This window comes from Diabrotica undecimpunctata, chromosome 4, assembly GCF_040954645.1.
Source record: "Diabrotica undecimpunctata isolate CICGRU chromosome 4, icDiaUnde3, whole genome shotgun sequence".
NCBI lineage: Eukaryota > Metazoa > Arthropoda > Insecta > Coleoptera > Chrysomelidae > Diabrotica > Diabrotica undecimpunctata.
The window spans coordinates 155,077,065-155,094,147 of record NC_092806.1 but is presented as its reverse complement, the minus strand read 5'-3'; the positions used below and the strand labels follow the sequence as shown (position 1 = coordinate 155,094,147).

Sequence of the window (17,083 nt, the reverse complement as noted above, 5' to 3'; positions counted from 1 at the left end):
AATAAACATTTAGAATAAGAGGATAATTACAAGTATTACGAGGGCAATGTAAAAAGTTATATGTACGATAAGAAAAATGTTTTTTTTTTGAACATTTAGCCTGCCTTTATGACCACTATACTTTGTCGAAAGTTGTAGCATATTTGTTTGTGACGTAGATTATCTGTTGTGTCTCTTTTTATATGGCTATAACATAAAACTTCTTCATTTTATTACTGTTGATAATGAAGGTGTAACTACACTCGCGATCATAAAATCCGGGTCACCTTGAAAATCGCCGTTATTTCATTTTTAACGAGCTTTATCGTAAATAATAATAACACAAATACAAACTAATGCATGTTTCTGAGAATTATTGTCAGCTTAGCGGTTTCCTTTGTAACAAAGAATTCCAATAGTGCCGATTTCGCGGAAAAGTGCACACTTCTCAAAATGAACGGTACCTGTAACTGCCGCTTGTTTTAAATGTCTCATTTGTGCTTCGACTTTCTGTTCAAACGCAACAAACAAACGTTTATTATTGCCGAAATTAGTATTTATTAGTGTTTATTATTGTTTATTTTTTGCCAAAAATGCCTTGACTGTTGTTGAAACGGCACACATTGTTGCACTTATGGAAGACGGTCACACTCAACAGCAAGTCGCAAGAACTGTTTCTACGGTTCAACGAGTGCTTCAACGCTTTCAGGAGACGAGTTTGCTAACCAGACGATCTGGCTCTGGACGAAGAAGAACGACCACGGTACGAGATGACCGTTTTCTTGTGTTTCAGGCTTTACGAAACCGTACCTCAACTGCGGTTATGCATCGAAATTGCCTACAGGAAGTACGAAATTGCAATGTTAGCGTTGCAACAGTCAAGAGAAGACTTCGTTCTTCTGGACTATATTCTCGTGTAATGGCTACAGGACCGCCACTTGGCTGGGCGCATCGAGTTGCACGATTAGCTTTTGCTCGACAATACGCGCATTGGGGAATTAATGAATGGAGCAAAGTTTTATTCTCAGATGAATCCCGTTTCTGTCTAACTGGATCCAATGGACGTGTAAGAGTTTGGAGGAGAACCGGTGAACGATTTTCACAAGCTTGCATTGCTCCAAGAATGCCATTTGCTGAAGGCTCGGTCATGGCTTGGGGAGGTGTATCTTCCGACTTCGGCACAGAATTACCCTTCATCGAAAATGGGCCCTTAACTGCCCGAAGAATTACGGAGATTCTAGAAGTACATGTTATGCCCACCATGGCAGGGCTTGGAGAAGACGCCGTTTTTATGCAGGACAACGCGCGACCGAACGTTGCCAGGATCAGTATGCAATACTTGGACGAGGTTAGAATTACGAGGTTACCCTGGCCAGCTAGGTCTCCGGACCTGAATCCCATCAAACATCTCTGGGACGATTTGAAAAAACGTATTCAAACCCATACACCTCCTCCTAACAACGCACAGGAGCATAAAGATCTGTTAGTGAGAGAGTGGAATAACATACCTCAACATGTAATCCGGAGAAAAATTGAGAATATGCCCCGTCGTCTGCAAGAGGTTATTAGAGCAAGGGGAGGCAATACACGATATTAGTCATTGAAATTCCACTGATGTTTTACCACGTTCTGTATTTTTCATTTTTTCTTTCGTATGTCTGTTTCAACAATTTGGTTTGTTTTCTGCTTTTTCAATAAAAACAATAAAAAAACCGTTTTTTTTTCTTTCAAAACAAACATTGGTGACAAATAAAAAATACATTAGCTTAAAAAAAAGGTTATTACTGCACCAGATGTAAAAATATTCAAGAAACTTGAAATTTTCAAGGTGACCCGGATTTTATGATCGCGAGTGTATATTGCGATTTATGTCATGTAACATAAAACAATAATTTCGTATTTAGTCGTGCCATCTAAGGATCAGGCCAAGAACTTTTCACCATGCCCTCGCAAATATCATTCAAATACTAGTCTTAGCTAGTTTCAGACAGAAAATTGAAAAATCTTCACAACTCAACTAAGGTGTACAACGCTTTAGTTCGGTTAAGAAATTAGTTATTACAAGAGGTTCAGAAAGTTAGCTGTGTCTAAATTACAATTACTTACTGTGTGCATAAAAGGTTATAAGCATCGCAGGCAGCAGTTCTAAGGAAAGAAAACCACAACCAGTTAACGTTAGTATTAAAAAGAAATAGAAAAGATAGGTAAAGGTTCAAACGAAAAATAACTCACCTAAGTTCTCGTAGTTTTTGTTCTTTGTCTTTAGCCCTGACCAGCAGAATTCTAAATCGTTCCAAAAGCTCGATGACCTCTTCAGAGTAGGCTTCGATATCAGTAGCTTCACACTCGTTAATTAGAAGGTCATGAAGATGTTTGATTAATTCAGTACTGGTTAAACAACTTGCCGACATCTTCGCTATTTTCTTGCTACTGGTTGGCAGTTCGGCAGATCCCTGTTTAGGTATTTCTTTATTGACGTTTTCCTCTAGTTGTCGCAAGTTAGCTTTGCATTCTTCCAAAGCAGCTTCCAGCTCTACTAAATACGCGTCCTTGGCGCTAATGGAAGTCATCTTTTGTAATTGTGGTGGTAAGGTATTGACTTGTACAGCAGAATCACGTTCGAACTTGAGTGTTTCAACTTGAACACTTTCGTCTACTTCTTGAGGTCTACTTTCTATAATTATAGTTTCTATTTCAGTCTTTATGTAAGTGATTCGTTCATGCAAGTTTCTACACAGAATCTGGTATTCGTCAATCATTTCTTGAATAAGCTCCACCTCTTTTGTTGTACTCTTCTTCATTATTTGCAACCCGAGTTTGTCAGCATTTTCCAAATTGGGCGTCTGTAAGGTCAGTTGTTTTTCGATCTCGATAAGTTTCTTAAGTCTTTCTTGAGGCGATACTTTTTCAGGAAGTAAGTGTTGTAACTCAGTTACTTGTGCGTCTAGTTTAGTAAGGCCAACTATAGCATCTTCGTGTGCTACAGAAAATTCTCTAAACGGTGCTAGTTCAGTTTGGAGTTGGTTTAGGATAGCTCTAGCCTTGGGCAATAAGTTTTCCCACCTTACGATGATCACTCTGGTTCTGGATGTTAGTTCTTGTATATTTTTCGGTTCTATACCTGGTGCTGTGTTAAGTTTAGAGTATGTTTGGCTTAGAATCTGGAATGCAGGTTCGTGAGATTCGATATCTTTAATTTCGGTCTCAACTTCGTAGATGAGTTTTTGGATATCGTCTTTGCCTAAGGAACTTGTAGGCTTATCTAAATTATTTAAAGCTTTTTCTTTGTCGGAGACCCAACGTTCGTCTCTTTCACTGAGCTTAGTAACTTCTTGGAGTAGTTTCCATATGAGATTTATTTTACGCTTTCTTTCGGCTGACTGTCCACAAACAATCTTCCAACGTTTTTCGATGTTAACTACAGCATTACTGATATTTTCTGTGGAGAAATTAGCCTTGTTTATATCGGGATCGTTTAATACTAAGTCGCACAGGTTAAGTACTTCGCTAATGTTACCGCTTTTGTTTTCTATGGACTTTTTCAGTTTGTCATGATCTTGCAGCTTTCGGTCTATAACTTCTTGGGTACAGCCTTCGAATACTAGCGGTTTCGCTAACTGGATCTCAATTTGAGTTAACCAAGCTCTAATTTCGGCAATTCTTTCTTCCAGTTGGAAAATAGTTTGCATTAAGTCGTTTATTTTGTTGAACCTACTTTTGCCGATTTGGTCTAACCTATCCCATTCATCTACGACTTCCTCTGTGCGTGTCTGAATTATCTGTTTTGCTGTTACATCGGCGTATTCTTCACCGCATGATTCGTATATATCTTTACCAGTTTTCACCAACCAATTGTATTCTCTTTCTTTGAGAGCCATCTCGGCTTGAAGTTCAGTTTCTAGTTTCCTCAACAATTCTTTGGGTTCTAGTAATGTTTGGTTCATATCATAATCTTGGTTCAGTCTTTTTTCTACGTCGTTAACCCATGTTATGAACTTGGTATGTCTGGCTTCGAACATGGACCTAATGCCTAGTTTTTCTTCTAATTGAAGGCAAAGATTAGCTAGTTGATGCTCCAGATCGTCGTGTTGGTGACGCAACAACCACATTTTCTGGTTAATAGTTTTCATATCTGAAGGACTGAGACATTCTTTAAGCTGTTCTTGCATTTGGCTGAGTTGTTGTAACGTATTACTAGTAGCAGTTAGACGATCTTTAGTATTACGAAGAATATCCAGTTTGTTACTAAGTACAGAATGGGAGGTTTGCTGGTGCAATACGGTTTCATTAATAATCTCTTGTATTTCATCAAACTCTTTCTGGATCTTAAAGACAGTGTCCTCGTATGTTTTGACTAAAATAGTTATTCTATCTAAGAATTGTTTCCAGGTATCTAAGCCAGCTTGCAGATTAGAAAGACGTTGTTTTATAGCAACGTGTTCCATTCTAATGGAGGTAGCTAAAGCATCATCGCAGAATTGCAACAACTGATTTTGTTGTCGTTGCAAATCATCAGCCTGCTCTTCGCCTTGTGGAACTTTGTCCAAGAGGTTCTGGATTCTAGAAAGTAGTTTAGGAATTCGTCTAATATGCATGTATCGGAGCTGCATGCGTTCCCTTTCTTTTTCGATACCTTTAAGCCAATTCAGCAGCTTATTCTGATCGCCGTTGTACTTTTCCCAAGCATCCAAACGATTCTGAACTTCGGCGTGTCTGTCTAAGATTCTGGAAAGCGTCTCATTGTGAAGATTCGTTAAAGAATTAAATTGTTCCATTACACTCGATTCTACCAATCCACTAGCTAACTGATCACCTTTACCAGCCGGTTGTAAAACATTTTGCTGAGTCGTTAGCAAATTCTGGTGTATTTGACAAAGATGTTGATGGTCTGAAAGACTGTGGTAATCTCCAGGAATAGTTCCTTGCAAGAACTGCTGTACATTCATTAAATATTCTTGCCATAATTTGAGAGCAGCTGCACCGTCTTCGTTTTTAACCAATCTGGTACTCAAACGATGATATTGTTGGAAGGTTTCTCTGAAAACTTGCTGCCATAATTCAAGAATTTCAATTACTGATGTTTCGGTTTTTGTGGTAGAAATTTCAATTGTTTTGTCTTTGAGCTTCTGGATTTGTCCTTCGGCTTTGCTAAGAGCTAATAGGTGGTCCCTCAAGACGAGCAATTTTTCTTCATTGTCCGAATCTACACCATTGTTGTCAATATTGGTGATACTCTATAAGAAATATATTATATAGTATAAAATTTAACTGGAGAAATAATAAAGAATAACCTACCTTTTGAACAGAATCCAAATAATCTTTGGTTCCATTAATTTCCTTCTGGTTATCCTTCTTGATCTTCGCTTTGGATTCTGCGACGTCTGCGAGGGCTGTGAGCGATTCCCTGACATCTTCAAGGCGTTTGCCTAGAGCTTCCACCTCTCCACCGAGTAGTGCATTGGCGTCTAGTCCAACAGCGGATGCTATTCCGGACACTAGTTGTTGGAGTTTTGCTAGACGTTTGGTATGGGCAGCTAAGGTTTCCTCGCAAACCTAAACAAAATATTTATTAAAATATCGACATTTCAGAAGTTTGTTGTTAAGGTTGTTGTTCTAAGAATAAGGTAATCTAGAACGGAATATGTTGTGTAAAAATTCAACATTCAACTATTCTATTCTATTCTATACTTTTGGCACAGAATAATAAACAATCAGAATGCCCACTCTGCTTGTCAAGATAAGTACGCGCATTTCGTTCGCGCAGACGAAATCAGCCATGTTTTAAACGGAACCAGTGCTGTTCAGTGACTTTATCTGGTGTGCATAGAAAAATGAATCCGGTTTAACTTATTTACGGTAACTATAGACATAATATACACTATTTTATTCGTATTTTTAGTTGAAGAATAGATTAAATTATTTTAAATTTACTAAACTATTAATCCCTAAACATTTAAATTACAGTTCTGTCGTAGGTTGTCACAAATTTCTCAATCTGAGTCTATGTTTCCGTTTAAAATATGGCGATCGCCTGCTGACACACTTCAAATGCGGCATCTGAGAGTGGGCATTCTGATTGTTATTTATTCTGTGCTTTTGGCGCGTGGTTATAAATAAAGATCGAATTATATTGAGGCAGATAGTTTATTGGCCCTTCTATTCTAAAATCAGAAGTGGAGAATGCTATAAAGGGTCTTAAAAATAACAAAAGACCAGGCAACGATAACGTATACGGGGAAGTATTGAAAATGCTGTGCGAAACAAACAGTCAATTTCTAGACTCACTCGTTAGACTCTTTAACAATATTTATAACAGCGGGGAGTTTCCTGAAGACTGGCTAGAGTCAACTTTTGTTGTCATACCGAAAAAACCAAAAGCAAAGTCTTGTGATCAACATCGGATGATAAGTCTAATTAACCACATTTCGAAGGCATACACCAAGGTTATTTACAACAGAATAAGCAAAAAATGTGAGGATAACATTGGAGATTCGCAGTTTGGGTTTCGGAATTCTCTTGGGACAAGAGAAGCACTTTTTAGTCTACAGGTACTCATCCAGCGCTGCAGAGATATGAACAAAGATGTGTACATATGCTTTATAGACTACGCAAAAGCATTCGATAACGTAAAGCACGAAAAGATAATTGAAGTTCTCCATAAGATCGGAGTCGACTACAGCTTCATTCAAACAATAGCGAGTCTCTATTGGGGCCAAACAGCTAAAGTGAAAGTAGGATCTACATTGACCAATAAAATTGAGATCAAGAAAGGGGTACGACAGGGCTGTATCTTGTCTCCTATTGTCTTTAATATATACTCAGAAGAAGTATCTAAGACAGCGCTGGAGGAAAGCACAGAAGGCATAAAGATAAATGGAGAAATAATTAATAACATAAGGTATGCTGATGACACTGTGATTCTAGCAAGTAGCATGGAGGAACTGAGTTGCCAAATGAGTAAGATACAAAAAACAAGTGCACAATACGGACTCAGACTAAATATCACAAAAACCAAATGGATGTTAGTAAGCAAAACCCAACAACCACCACAGCAACTGATATTAGACAATGAAAGAATTGAACACGTGGATTCGTACATCTACTTGGGAACAACAGTTAACTAAAATTGGGATCAAGCGAAGGAAATACGTATAAGAGTAGAAAAGGCAAGAGCATCGTTCACTAGCATGAAGCAAATTTTCACCTCTAAAAGCCTCACCCTACCTCTCAAAATTCGACTTCTGAAATGTTATGTATTCCCGGTTTTGTTATATGGAATGGAGGCGTGGACAATGACCGCAACATTGATGAAAAAAGTAGAGGCCTTCGAAATGTGGGCTTACCGACGTATATTACGTATATCCTGGACTGAGCACGTGACCAACGAAGAGGTACTACGCCGGATAGGTAAAGAGAGAGAGGTAGGAATATGTATAAAGAAAAGAAAGTTGGAATACTTGGGTCACGTTATGAGACATAATAAATATAGAGTACTACAACTGATCGTTCAAGGGAAAATAGACAGCAGAAGGGGTCCAGGGAGGAGAAGACACTCGTTGCTCCAAAACTTGCGGCAATGGTTCGGATTATCATCTGCTGAACTATTCAGATCTGCCGTAAACAAAGTCAGAATAGCCATGTTGATTGCCAACGTTCGTAACGGACAAGGCACATGAAGAAGAAGAAGATAGTTTATTAAAACAAAAACGCATGACACGGACACTGGACTAGTGATGTGGGAAGGGTAAATACTCAGTGGGTAGGGTATTTATAAATGAGTATTTGCCCTTGCTTTGGATAAATGTTTAAAATGAGAGTATTGATGCTTTAAATTTGTTTTATTTAAAATGGCGTTAATGGCGTCAAATGTCTCTACTCTAATTCCAAGGATAAACATATTGTCAAACTCTTTAATAAGAATATAATTGGACTGGATTCACAATAAAAAAGCCTTTAACAACCCAAAAATCAGATAAAATATCTGAATAAAGAAAAAGAAGAAAGATGTGTCAACTTTTTTAATTGTCGGGAAATTTTGGGGTCACAGTTATTTTTGATAAACCGGAATTAACTTTAGAACGCAGATGTTGGTATATAAGTGTTAAGTTATGCTTTTCTTATTACTTTTTGAGATTAAATTTATTCAATAAAAGTATTTGTGCCTTTAAAACTATTCTTCTAAATATAAGTGCACTTGGACTGGCAACTTCGCAAAGAAATATTCCGAAATACCTGCATTAAAGTCAAAAATCTATTTTCATTTCACTTTTGTAGGCGAGAACATATGGTGCAACTTGAGTTTCCTTCAAAAATCTTAAATGACTATGACTTTAACCTATTAACCTTGGCCGACGTGAAATTTCAATTAAATCCGATGGAAATCGAAACACAAATGGATCCGTAATAATTTCGTTTGAATCCAGTCACGCTACATTTAATCACTTTCATTTGCCATTAGACCTCGCGAATTACCAAATCCTATCCAGACCCTTTGTCTTCGAGCTATTTCCAAATTATCAAGACTTTTAAGAGTCTGTACAATTATACTTTCTCAGTAATGGCTTATTTGTCATAGAAAACACCCATGACTGACATCGCTATCACGATACTTAAAAAAAGTAAAATGGAGAAAGAAAAAAGAACAGATTATGCTGAAAATATGGAAAAGGAAAGTATTAAAAAGATATTTGTTCCTAAAATATAGACTGGACTATAAATGAGAAGAAAAAAATAAGGATCTACAAGAATTGTTGACTAATGAAAGACTAATTAATAATCATTGCCTGTATATCTTCTAAATTTTTAGATCGTTTGCCAGATTAAGGTTTCCTTCAGCATTACAGTGAACTAATTCCACATTAACCATTGCACCACTTTTGGCTAACTTCATTTCACTTACTTAGTTTGATTTCCCTAAACAATTCCGTACCACTTTTGATAATTGCTTGATTATCAGGCATCATGACAATCTATGTTCCCAGCTATTTTTGTTATCACTGTGTTATCACTGTTTGTTATCACCATTTGTTTCTGTAACGTAGCTTTCTGGTAAACGCATTCACAAATATTCCTTTCGAGTGTCGTCTTGGGGTATGCCCCAACACCGAATTTTATCAAAGTTGAACCGAGAATTCGGTCTAATGATTTCTTCTTTGGTCAATGACCTTTACTTTCACGCTTTCACAAGTGTAGCCTTCGCTCAAGAAAAAGGATGGATGACTTCCGACATTTTCTGTCTCTGGCTGCAACATTTTTTAAGGCTTTTAAAACCGACCAAGTTTTGTTGTTACTCGATGGTCATGGTAGTCATTAAAAGTTTTGAAGCTCTCCAGTTTGCAAAAGAAAACCGTATTATTATGTTTTATTTTCCTGCTCACTACTCTCATCACGTTCAACCCTTGGACGTAGGATTTTTTAGACCACTTCAAACTTACTACGGCCAAGAAATTCAATTATGGCTGCGACAGAATCCACGTAAAACAGTTACCCAATTTGAAGTAGCCAGTATCTTTAATAGAGCATATTTAAAAAGTGCTCTTCCATAAAATGCAATAAATGCGTTTAAAAAGACAGGAATGGAACCTTTCAATCCAGATGTCTTCGAGGATTGGCTATTTTTGCTGTCTATAACAACAGATAGAGAAAATTATGAACAAAACCCACTACCAGGATGTTCTGACGAGAACTCACTACCGGAACATCGGAAGCAAAATGTTTCTTCGATTGAAGGTTTAACAAAAATCACTGATCAGAAATCAACATCATCGTTAGTCCTAAATATCTCAGTCGAAGATATTTGTCCTCCTCCTTTAGCCGGAGTATCTGAAGTAACTCAGAAAAGGGGTAGAAAACGGGGTAAAACAGGATATTTAAATTGAACGCCAGAAATTGATGATATAAAACAAAAAATTGCAGAAAAAAAGCAAAAAAAAAAAAGAAAACAAGACGCAAGAAAAGTGAAAAGGCAAGTTCGTGTTTCAACTACAAACAGTTCTGAAGACGATTGTGAATCTTCTTTTGAAGAAGACGACTCGGACGATGCAGCTTGCATTTACTGTAACGAACTATTTTCGCATTCATGGTCCAAAGAAAAATGGATTCGTTGTCAAGAATTTGTGTCATAATAAATGTGCAGATGTAAATCCTGGACGTATACAATTTGTGTGTGAATGTAACTTTTTTCTTAAAAATACCTATTTGTAATACTATTTATAGTTTAGAATATCTTGTGGTTTAATAAAATAATTTGGTATTTACTTATTTTATGCAAAATGCAACAGGTCCATCATGGGCGTATCAAAGGGTCCATCATGAGCGCATATATGCCCATGATGGACCCTTAACAGGATTTTAGTAAACTATGAATAACTTTTGTCATCTTAATTTTTATCAAAATTTGAAACATTTGCATATTATACAAATAACAAGACGTTATGTGGTCATATTTAAAGCCTGCTAAGTAAATAATTAAAATTATTATGGAGCTTTTTCCTTATCATAGGAACATTTTCCCTAATGTCTTTTTTTATGCAATTTTTTTATATGCGCTTTTCTGTATAACGTTTCCATTGCATAAAACGAGACCTTAATGTACTTGACATTCCAATAAAATAATGTATAAATCACAATTTTACGAGAAATTTGTAATTTTGGCAACAAAATTTCAGTCAATCTTCCGGCACTTAACATTGATGTCAGTCACAAAGGTTAAAACAAAAAGTTTCTTATAAAACTTTACCAACTGTTTCCAGTAAAATCTGACGTACTGACAGAGGTTTCATTTCCCGTTATCGATTAAAAAATGTACATTTCAAGAGTTGCAACTATTACTGATATTTGTTTTTATTCGAGGAGGAAACATGCACATTTGACAAGAATGTTCTATTAGTAATTAAGTTATTTATAATCATATTTTTTCCTTTAAAGTTTATCCGATGAACTTAGTTTTTATACAATCGTAAAAATATTAAGGTTGAGATCACTATATCTACAAATTAGATTTGAAAGAAAATATATTAGAAAATAAATCACCCAAATAGGTGAACTCTTCTTTTCGAAGGAAAAAGACAGTTAATATTTGATTTCACGTATAGTGATTCTGTGTATCCGCTTATACGTATTTCGCCCTAAAAGGGCTCTTCAGAACAGATATTCACAGTTGCTCTGAACGCGAAAATAAATCTCTTCTGTCTTAGGAAGCAACTCTAACATGGCTTCGTATGGACGCAAATAGCGACATCTGATATTAAAATCCGTAAACTAATTTTCGAAACCAAATTTCGAATTCGAATTTCTTCTCGAGAAGACTAGTTGCGTTGTAGACATTCGTTAATTTGAATATTTTAATACATTTTTTGTATTTGTACTTTGAGGTTGAAGCGGATGAACCATTCTAGACTGAACATGTACTGTAGATACTTTTTGATGTCCTCTTATTAATTGTGGAAAACTTGGCACTAATTAGATTTCGTTTGGGAGAAACTTCTGTTTATAGAGAAAAAAAAATAATTTGTTGGAAGAGGCGATATTTAAGAGACATTTGAAAAGAAAATGGAGAACACATTGTAAGAAAATTTGACAGTTGAACAGTCTACAAGTGTTCGTCAGGCGTTTACCAAAGGTTTGTCTACTGGAGTAAAATTTTTAACTGGTAAACGTGGTTGTTTATCACTCATATGGAAAGAGATAAAAGATTTGTTGATCAAGTATGGAAATGTTAAGGCACATTCTCCTCCGGAATAAAGCTCACAGGGAGATATAAGATTAAAAAGTGAGAGGAATATATGGTGAGATCTATATCAAATGAGACACATAAAATATTTGTTTATAAGAAAGACGAAATAAAAAAAATATAATTCTTGTATGAATGCAGCTAAGTTTTTAACAGAAATAATATTAAAAGTATCAACCTTTTTCTAGAACTGGTGCATCCACAACCAAAACAGTATTAAAAGAGTTAAAAAGTTAAAAAGACTGACATCATCCGCATTTGTTACAAATTCTCCGAAAACGAGAAATTTCCGCTTTGGTATAAAACGCACAACACGAAAGAAGCATTTGCATGTTTAATTGGAATAATAGTTGCATTTTGCATTCTACTGCTGGCATTAAAACCGAAGTTGTCACTTTTTATTTATATGTAAATACACAGAAAGTACTGTAAAGGAAAAGGTTTCATGTGAGGACATATGTTTATAGGAATTACATACCTTCAGTTCTTCCGGAGTGTACATTTAATTGGTATAAAACTGTTGTTAAAGTTCTATTAAATAAATTCTTCTCGGTTTAAGACGATTACATATAAAATAAAGAAGTTACACTAAATTTTAGAACTTTCATACACGAATTATTACACCATACCTACGAAATAGAAGGCGATGAATTATTTAAGCCTTAAGGTAATTTGTCTGGTCTGTTTTTGGCTATTTAGTGATAATTACTACACTATACAACCTGGCACCTGGCATTTTGTGTATAAATAGTTAGACAACTAACAAAACCTATAGAAATAGGCAGCGGAATAAGACATGGGGGCTCATTGAGCCGCATGCTCTTCAATTTAATCATGGATGAACTCATCAAAAGCGTTATAACAAAGGAAGAGGATACAGAATGAAAAACAAAGAAATAAAAATAGTCTGTTACGCAGACGACGCAATATTGATAGCCCAACATGAAGATAGTCTGCAAAGACTGGTCCACCGATTGAACATAAGAGCAAAAGAATTTAATATGACAATCTCATCTCAGAAAAAACAATAGTAGTCAGCAAAGAACCAACCAGATGTAAAATAGAAATTGATGGCATCAGTATTGAACAAGTAATGGAAATAAAATACATGGGAATTACACTGTCCAGCTATGGAGACCTGGACAAAGAAGTGAGTTATCAAGTACAAAAAGCAAATAGATTGGCAGGATGCCTTAATAACACTATATGGCGAAACAGATGAAGTCACTGAGATGAAGTCAAGAATTTATAAAGCTAGTGTAAGACCAATAATGACATATGCCTCAGAAACAAGACCCGACACAGCCACAACGCAAAGGCTACTGGAAACGGCAGAGATGAGAGTACTGAGAAGAATTACAGGAAATACGCTGAGAGATCGACAGAGAAGTGAAGACATTAGAAGAAAATGTAACGTATGAATGAAAAATGGAGGAGACCGTGTATCAAAACAGCAAGAGATAAGTCACCAATCGGCAAAAGAAGTATCGGATCCGCGCAAAAGATGGAATGACTACCTTTTATAGAGGTATTAATCCGCCAATGAAGACGCAGAATTGCTTATAAAGAGGAAGAAGATATCTTATAAAACTCTCAGTGTTCCCACGATGTACCGTATTTTTGTGTGATCTAATGTCTAAGCATAGAGCTATGGCAGTGAAAGAATACAAGCACTGATATTATTGAGATAACAAATCTGATGGGCATTCAATAAACATAACGAAAAAACTTGGATCAAGCCACATGAAATATATATATTAAAGGAGCTTAAATAGAAGGGCCTGCATAGCGCAAGCGGTAGAATACCGGCAAGTAGCGGCAAGAATACCTAGACATTTAAAAAAATGTCTATAGGCCCCAGGTCGACTCAGCCTGAATAAAATGAGTACCTTGGGTAAAACCAGGGGTAATAATAGGCGGTTGAAGCGTAGCACTGGCCATGTTACCTTCCTTGTATACCGTAGGCCCTAGATATAGCAGACTACCCTGCTATACTCCCAAAGCCGCGAACGCGGTATAAAACGGGAGACTATTATTATTAAATAGAAGACGAAACTTCGAATACAGACAGAAAACCTGAATTTTTCTTATGCAACCATGCAACATCGTATAAAGTTTTGTAGTAATGTCTCAAGCCTTTGAGGACATTGATCTTACATTTTCCTAGCCGGCTGTTTTTTATTTGTTTTAGGATTTTGCTCTTATATAGTTTAGATATCATAAATGGTTTCAGTTTTATGAAGATGAATACTAGGTCAAACTTGTTTGATTCGTTTAGAGTTTCTATTATATCAAGATATTTTGCTAACTTAACCATTTGGACTTCACACTGGAACGCTATACGAACTTTTACGTCTATAGAACACAATGAACATTTTTTGAACTCATATCTCTGTTGAAGTTAAATTGGACAGTCTAAAAATGAGGAAGTTGTGGAAGTCAAATAGGTACTTTTTTATTTTAGCTCCAGAATAGTTCCAAGGGGTGACAAAAAGTCATTTTAGATGGGAGTTGTACCTCAGAGTGAATATTCAATTGAAATCTCAAAGTTTTAGTAATCTAGAACAAAATTGAGCAGTACGAATGACTGATAGATTCAAAGACTGATCTATGAAACAGTAAAAATGAGCAACAGAGTGAAAAGACATTTTTGTAATGAACAGAAAGAGGGTTCAGAACATTTAATTTGAACATGCCATTTGGACATAGGGACTGTAATGTATGGATAACTACTTAATTTCCAAATAAGCAGTGATATGTTTCTGAGACTTTAACAATAAGTTGGAAACGCAATTGGACTGAAGCTGCTATAACGGAAATAGTATAAACTTCTCCTGAAGTTTGCTGATATAGATGCAATTATATCTGTAATCAAGGAGAGACTGGTTTGAAAGCCATACATTGGTTATGCTAGAAACAGCAGAAACGAAAACACTTAGAAAAATTTATGGCAAGACACCATGGGACAGAGCTAGAAGTACAGATATACGACGTAGATGCAAGGTGTAGAACATCAAGAACTGGGGTAAGAAATAGAAGAGTAGAATGGAACGATCATATAAGCCGAATGACAACAAATAGAGTAGTCAACACGACAAGAGACGGTTCCCCAATAGGAAGACGATCATTAGGAAGACCACGAAAACCATGGAACGACAACTTACTGGAGGGACATTGAAAAACAGGCAGAGTCATGTCTACATGAAAAAAGAAGAAGAAGAACTAGTTTAAAGTTTGCATGAAAACAATTAAGCAATCGTGAGATTGGAAAATAGAGAATTGAGGCATAATCAAACTGGTTTTAGATTGGTGATAAAGAGACATTTCAGTAGTCAAGTACGATCACCATTCCGATCGACTTATAGATAAAAAAAAATAGTAAATTTAAACTTCGTCAATGCAGTACGTACAACGAATAAAGCAAGAAGACAGGCTGGCACCGATAATATTCAACCTGACTCTCAAATACATAATAGGGCAGTTGAATATAGAGGGAGCTAATCTGCTAACAAATAAAACAATACAGGTTGTCGATGATATCACCATTAGGTCTCGCAGAACAGAAGAGGCGGCAGAAATATATTCACAATTAAAAACAGGGACAAAAGAGACAACACTAGAAATAACTATTCTAATAACAAAGAAGCTAATACAGGCAAAAGCTAGGGGAAACAGACACACAGTTGAATTAGAGGACGATATTGAAACTTTATAAAGTTTCACATATTTCGGAGTTAAATTAAGCACGGATTGGACAGAAAAACCAGAAATTCAAAGAATTTTAAAGGAAAACAAAGCTTACTTTTCACTTGCCCATGTGTTCCGCTCCAAAAACACACACTGGAGATCAAAAATCAGGGTCTATAAAAGTATTATCAGACCAATAGTATGTTATGAATATGAGACACGGGTGATGTCAAAAAACACAAAAAGAAAGGTGAGAAGTCTTTGAAAGAAGAGTCCCAAGGAAGATATTTGGACCTTTTAACAAAAACGGAATATGGAGATCCAGGTACAACCATTAACTCTACCAACTATTCAAAGAGATATCAAAATTCGTTAAGCTTCAAAGAATTCGATGGGCTGGTCATGTAGTGAGAATGGAGACCGAACAATTGCCGAACAGAGCCCTAGATAGTAAAATGCAGGGCGCAAGACCAACACAAAGGCCACGGAAAAGGTGGGAGGATAAAGTGGCACCGGACGCGCAAAATTTTCTAGATTGAGAATCTGGAAAAAATCGGCGAGAGACCGGCAAGGTTGGAGGCATAGTTTGGGGGAGTCCAAGGTTCGATTTGGGTGCAATGCCATTGGGGAGAGTACGCACAACCCAAAATAGGAACTGATGGCGAAATAGCATAGATAGAGAAAAGCAATTCCTCAATATTCACAACCACTACGATTCTGTTACGACGTACAGACTGGAAGCGAGATTGGCATGTTAGATTGCCCGATGAAATAGATTAACATAAAAAATTCGATACCTCGAACACCAGAAACTTGCTTGAATGTACAAACTTTTTGATTATTTTTTTGACATTAGTTTAATATTCTAGTATCTTCTGCTTTTATCACTGTTATTCTGTGTTATTTGATAGCTCGATTTTAATATGTTACGTTTGTTCAATGCCTTACCTATACACTAGAGCAAAACGGTGTTAGGTGCTCTATGAAAAAATAAAAAGATTGAAGCTCAACATACACAAAGAGAATCTAAAACCAATATCTAGTAATGACATTCCTTGGTTGTTTTGTATCGGCCTGAGGATGGAATGTTAATTTTTGCCTCCAAAACTAGTCACAAAAAAACATATTTTAAACGAGTTGTAAATTTTGAACCATTACTTATAACCTGGACAAAGAATAAATAAGGGGGTCGAGATACCATAAGAAATAGGGAGTAAGAAGATAGGATACTTATATAAAACCTACAATACCAACAGACACTACTGTACATTTTGTCCAACAAATTTGTAAGTTACTTTTACTACTATAACACTTTCACTACAACAAAAATAAGAACACGATAAAGTATTTAGTTCACAAGAATTAGCACACTGTATCCCGTGTCGACCAGTATTCGCTAATTCGTGTATTAGTATGCTAATACTATCCGAAGACAAAGTTTTGCCGGTCAACAACACGAACAATGAAACACATAAAACGTTGACTTTGAATTTTTTTGCAAAATCGATGGCCCCGAATCGCGTTCTAAATATTAGAAACAAAAGGAGAACACTTCGGGATATTTATACATTTTTCGCGCCGACTTGAGATGAGACACTTCTCTAAAAATAAAACGAGAACTTCCTCTCGACGCTCACCACGACCGAAGTGGTAGACGATGTTGCGGGCACTGAAAATGAACAAGAC

General features: G+C 36.3%; 1 protein-coding gene across 13 annotated transcripts in view; it reads right to left on the bottom strand.

Moving 5' to 3' along the window:
* Msp300 (Muscle-specific protein 300 kDa) overlaps positions 1–17,083 on the bottom strand; it is a 477,430-nt gene that overhangs the window by 9,304 nt on the left and 451,043 nt on the right. For 10 of the 13 annotated variants that reach the window (XM_072530648.1, XM_072530643.1, XM_072530645.1 and 7 more), the window contains 3 exons: positions 5,275–5,532; positions 2,212–5,213; positions 2,086–2,124 (listed from right to left, as the gene is read on the bottom strand). In XM_072530648.1, coding sequence (XP_072386749.1) covers positions 2,086–2,124; positions 2,212–5,213; positions 5,275–5,532 — 3,299 coding nt within the window. The remainder of the gene's footprint in view (positions 1–2,085; positions 2,125–2,211; positions 5,214–5,274; positions 5,533–17,083) is intronic. The other 3 variants (XM_072530657.1, XM_072530658.1, XM_072530644.1) reach the window with 1 other exon arrangement.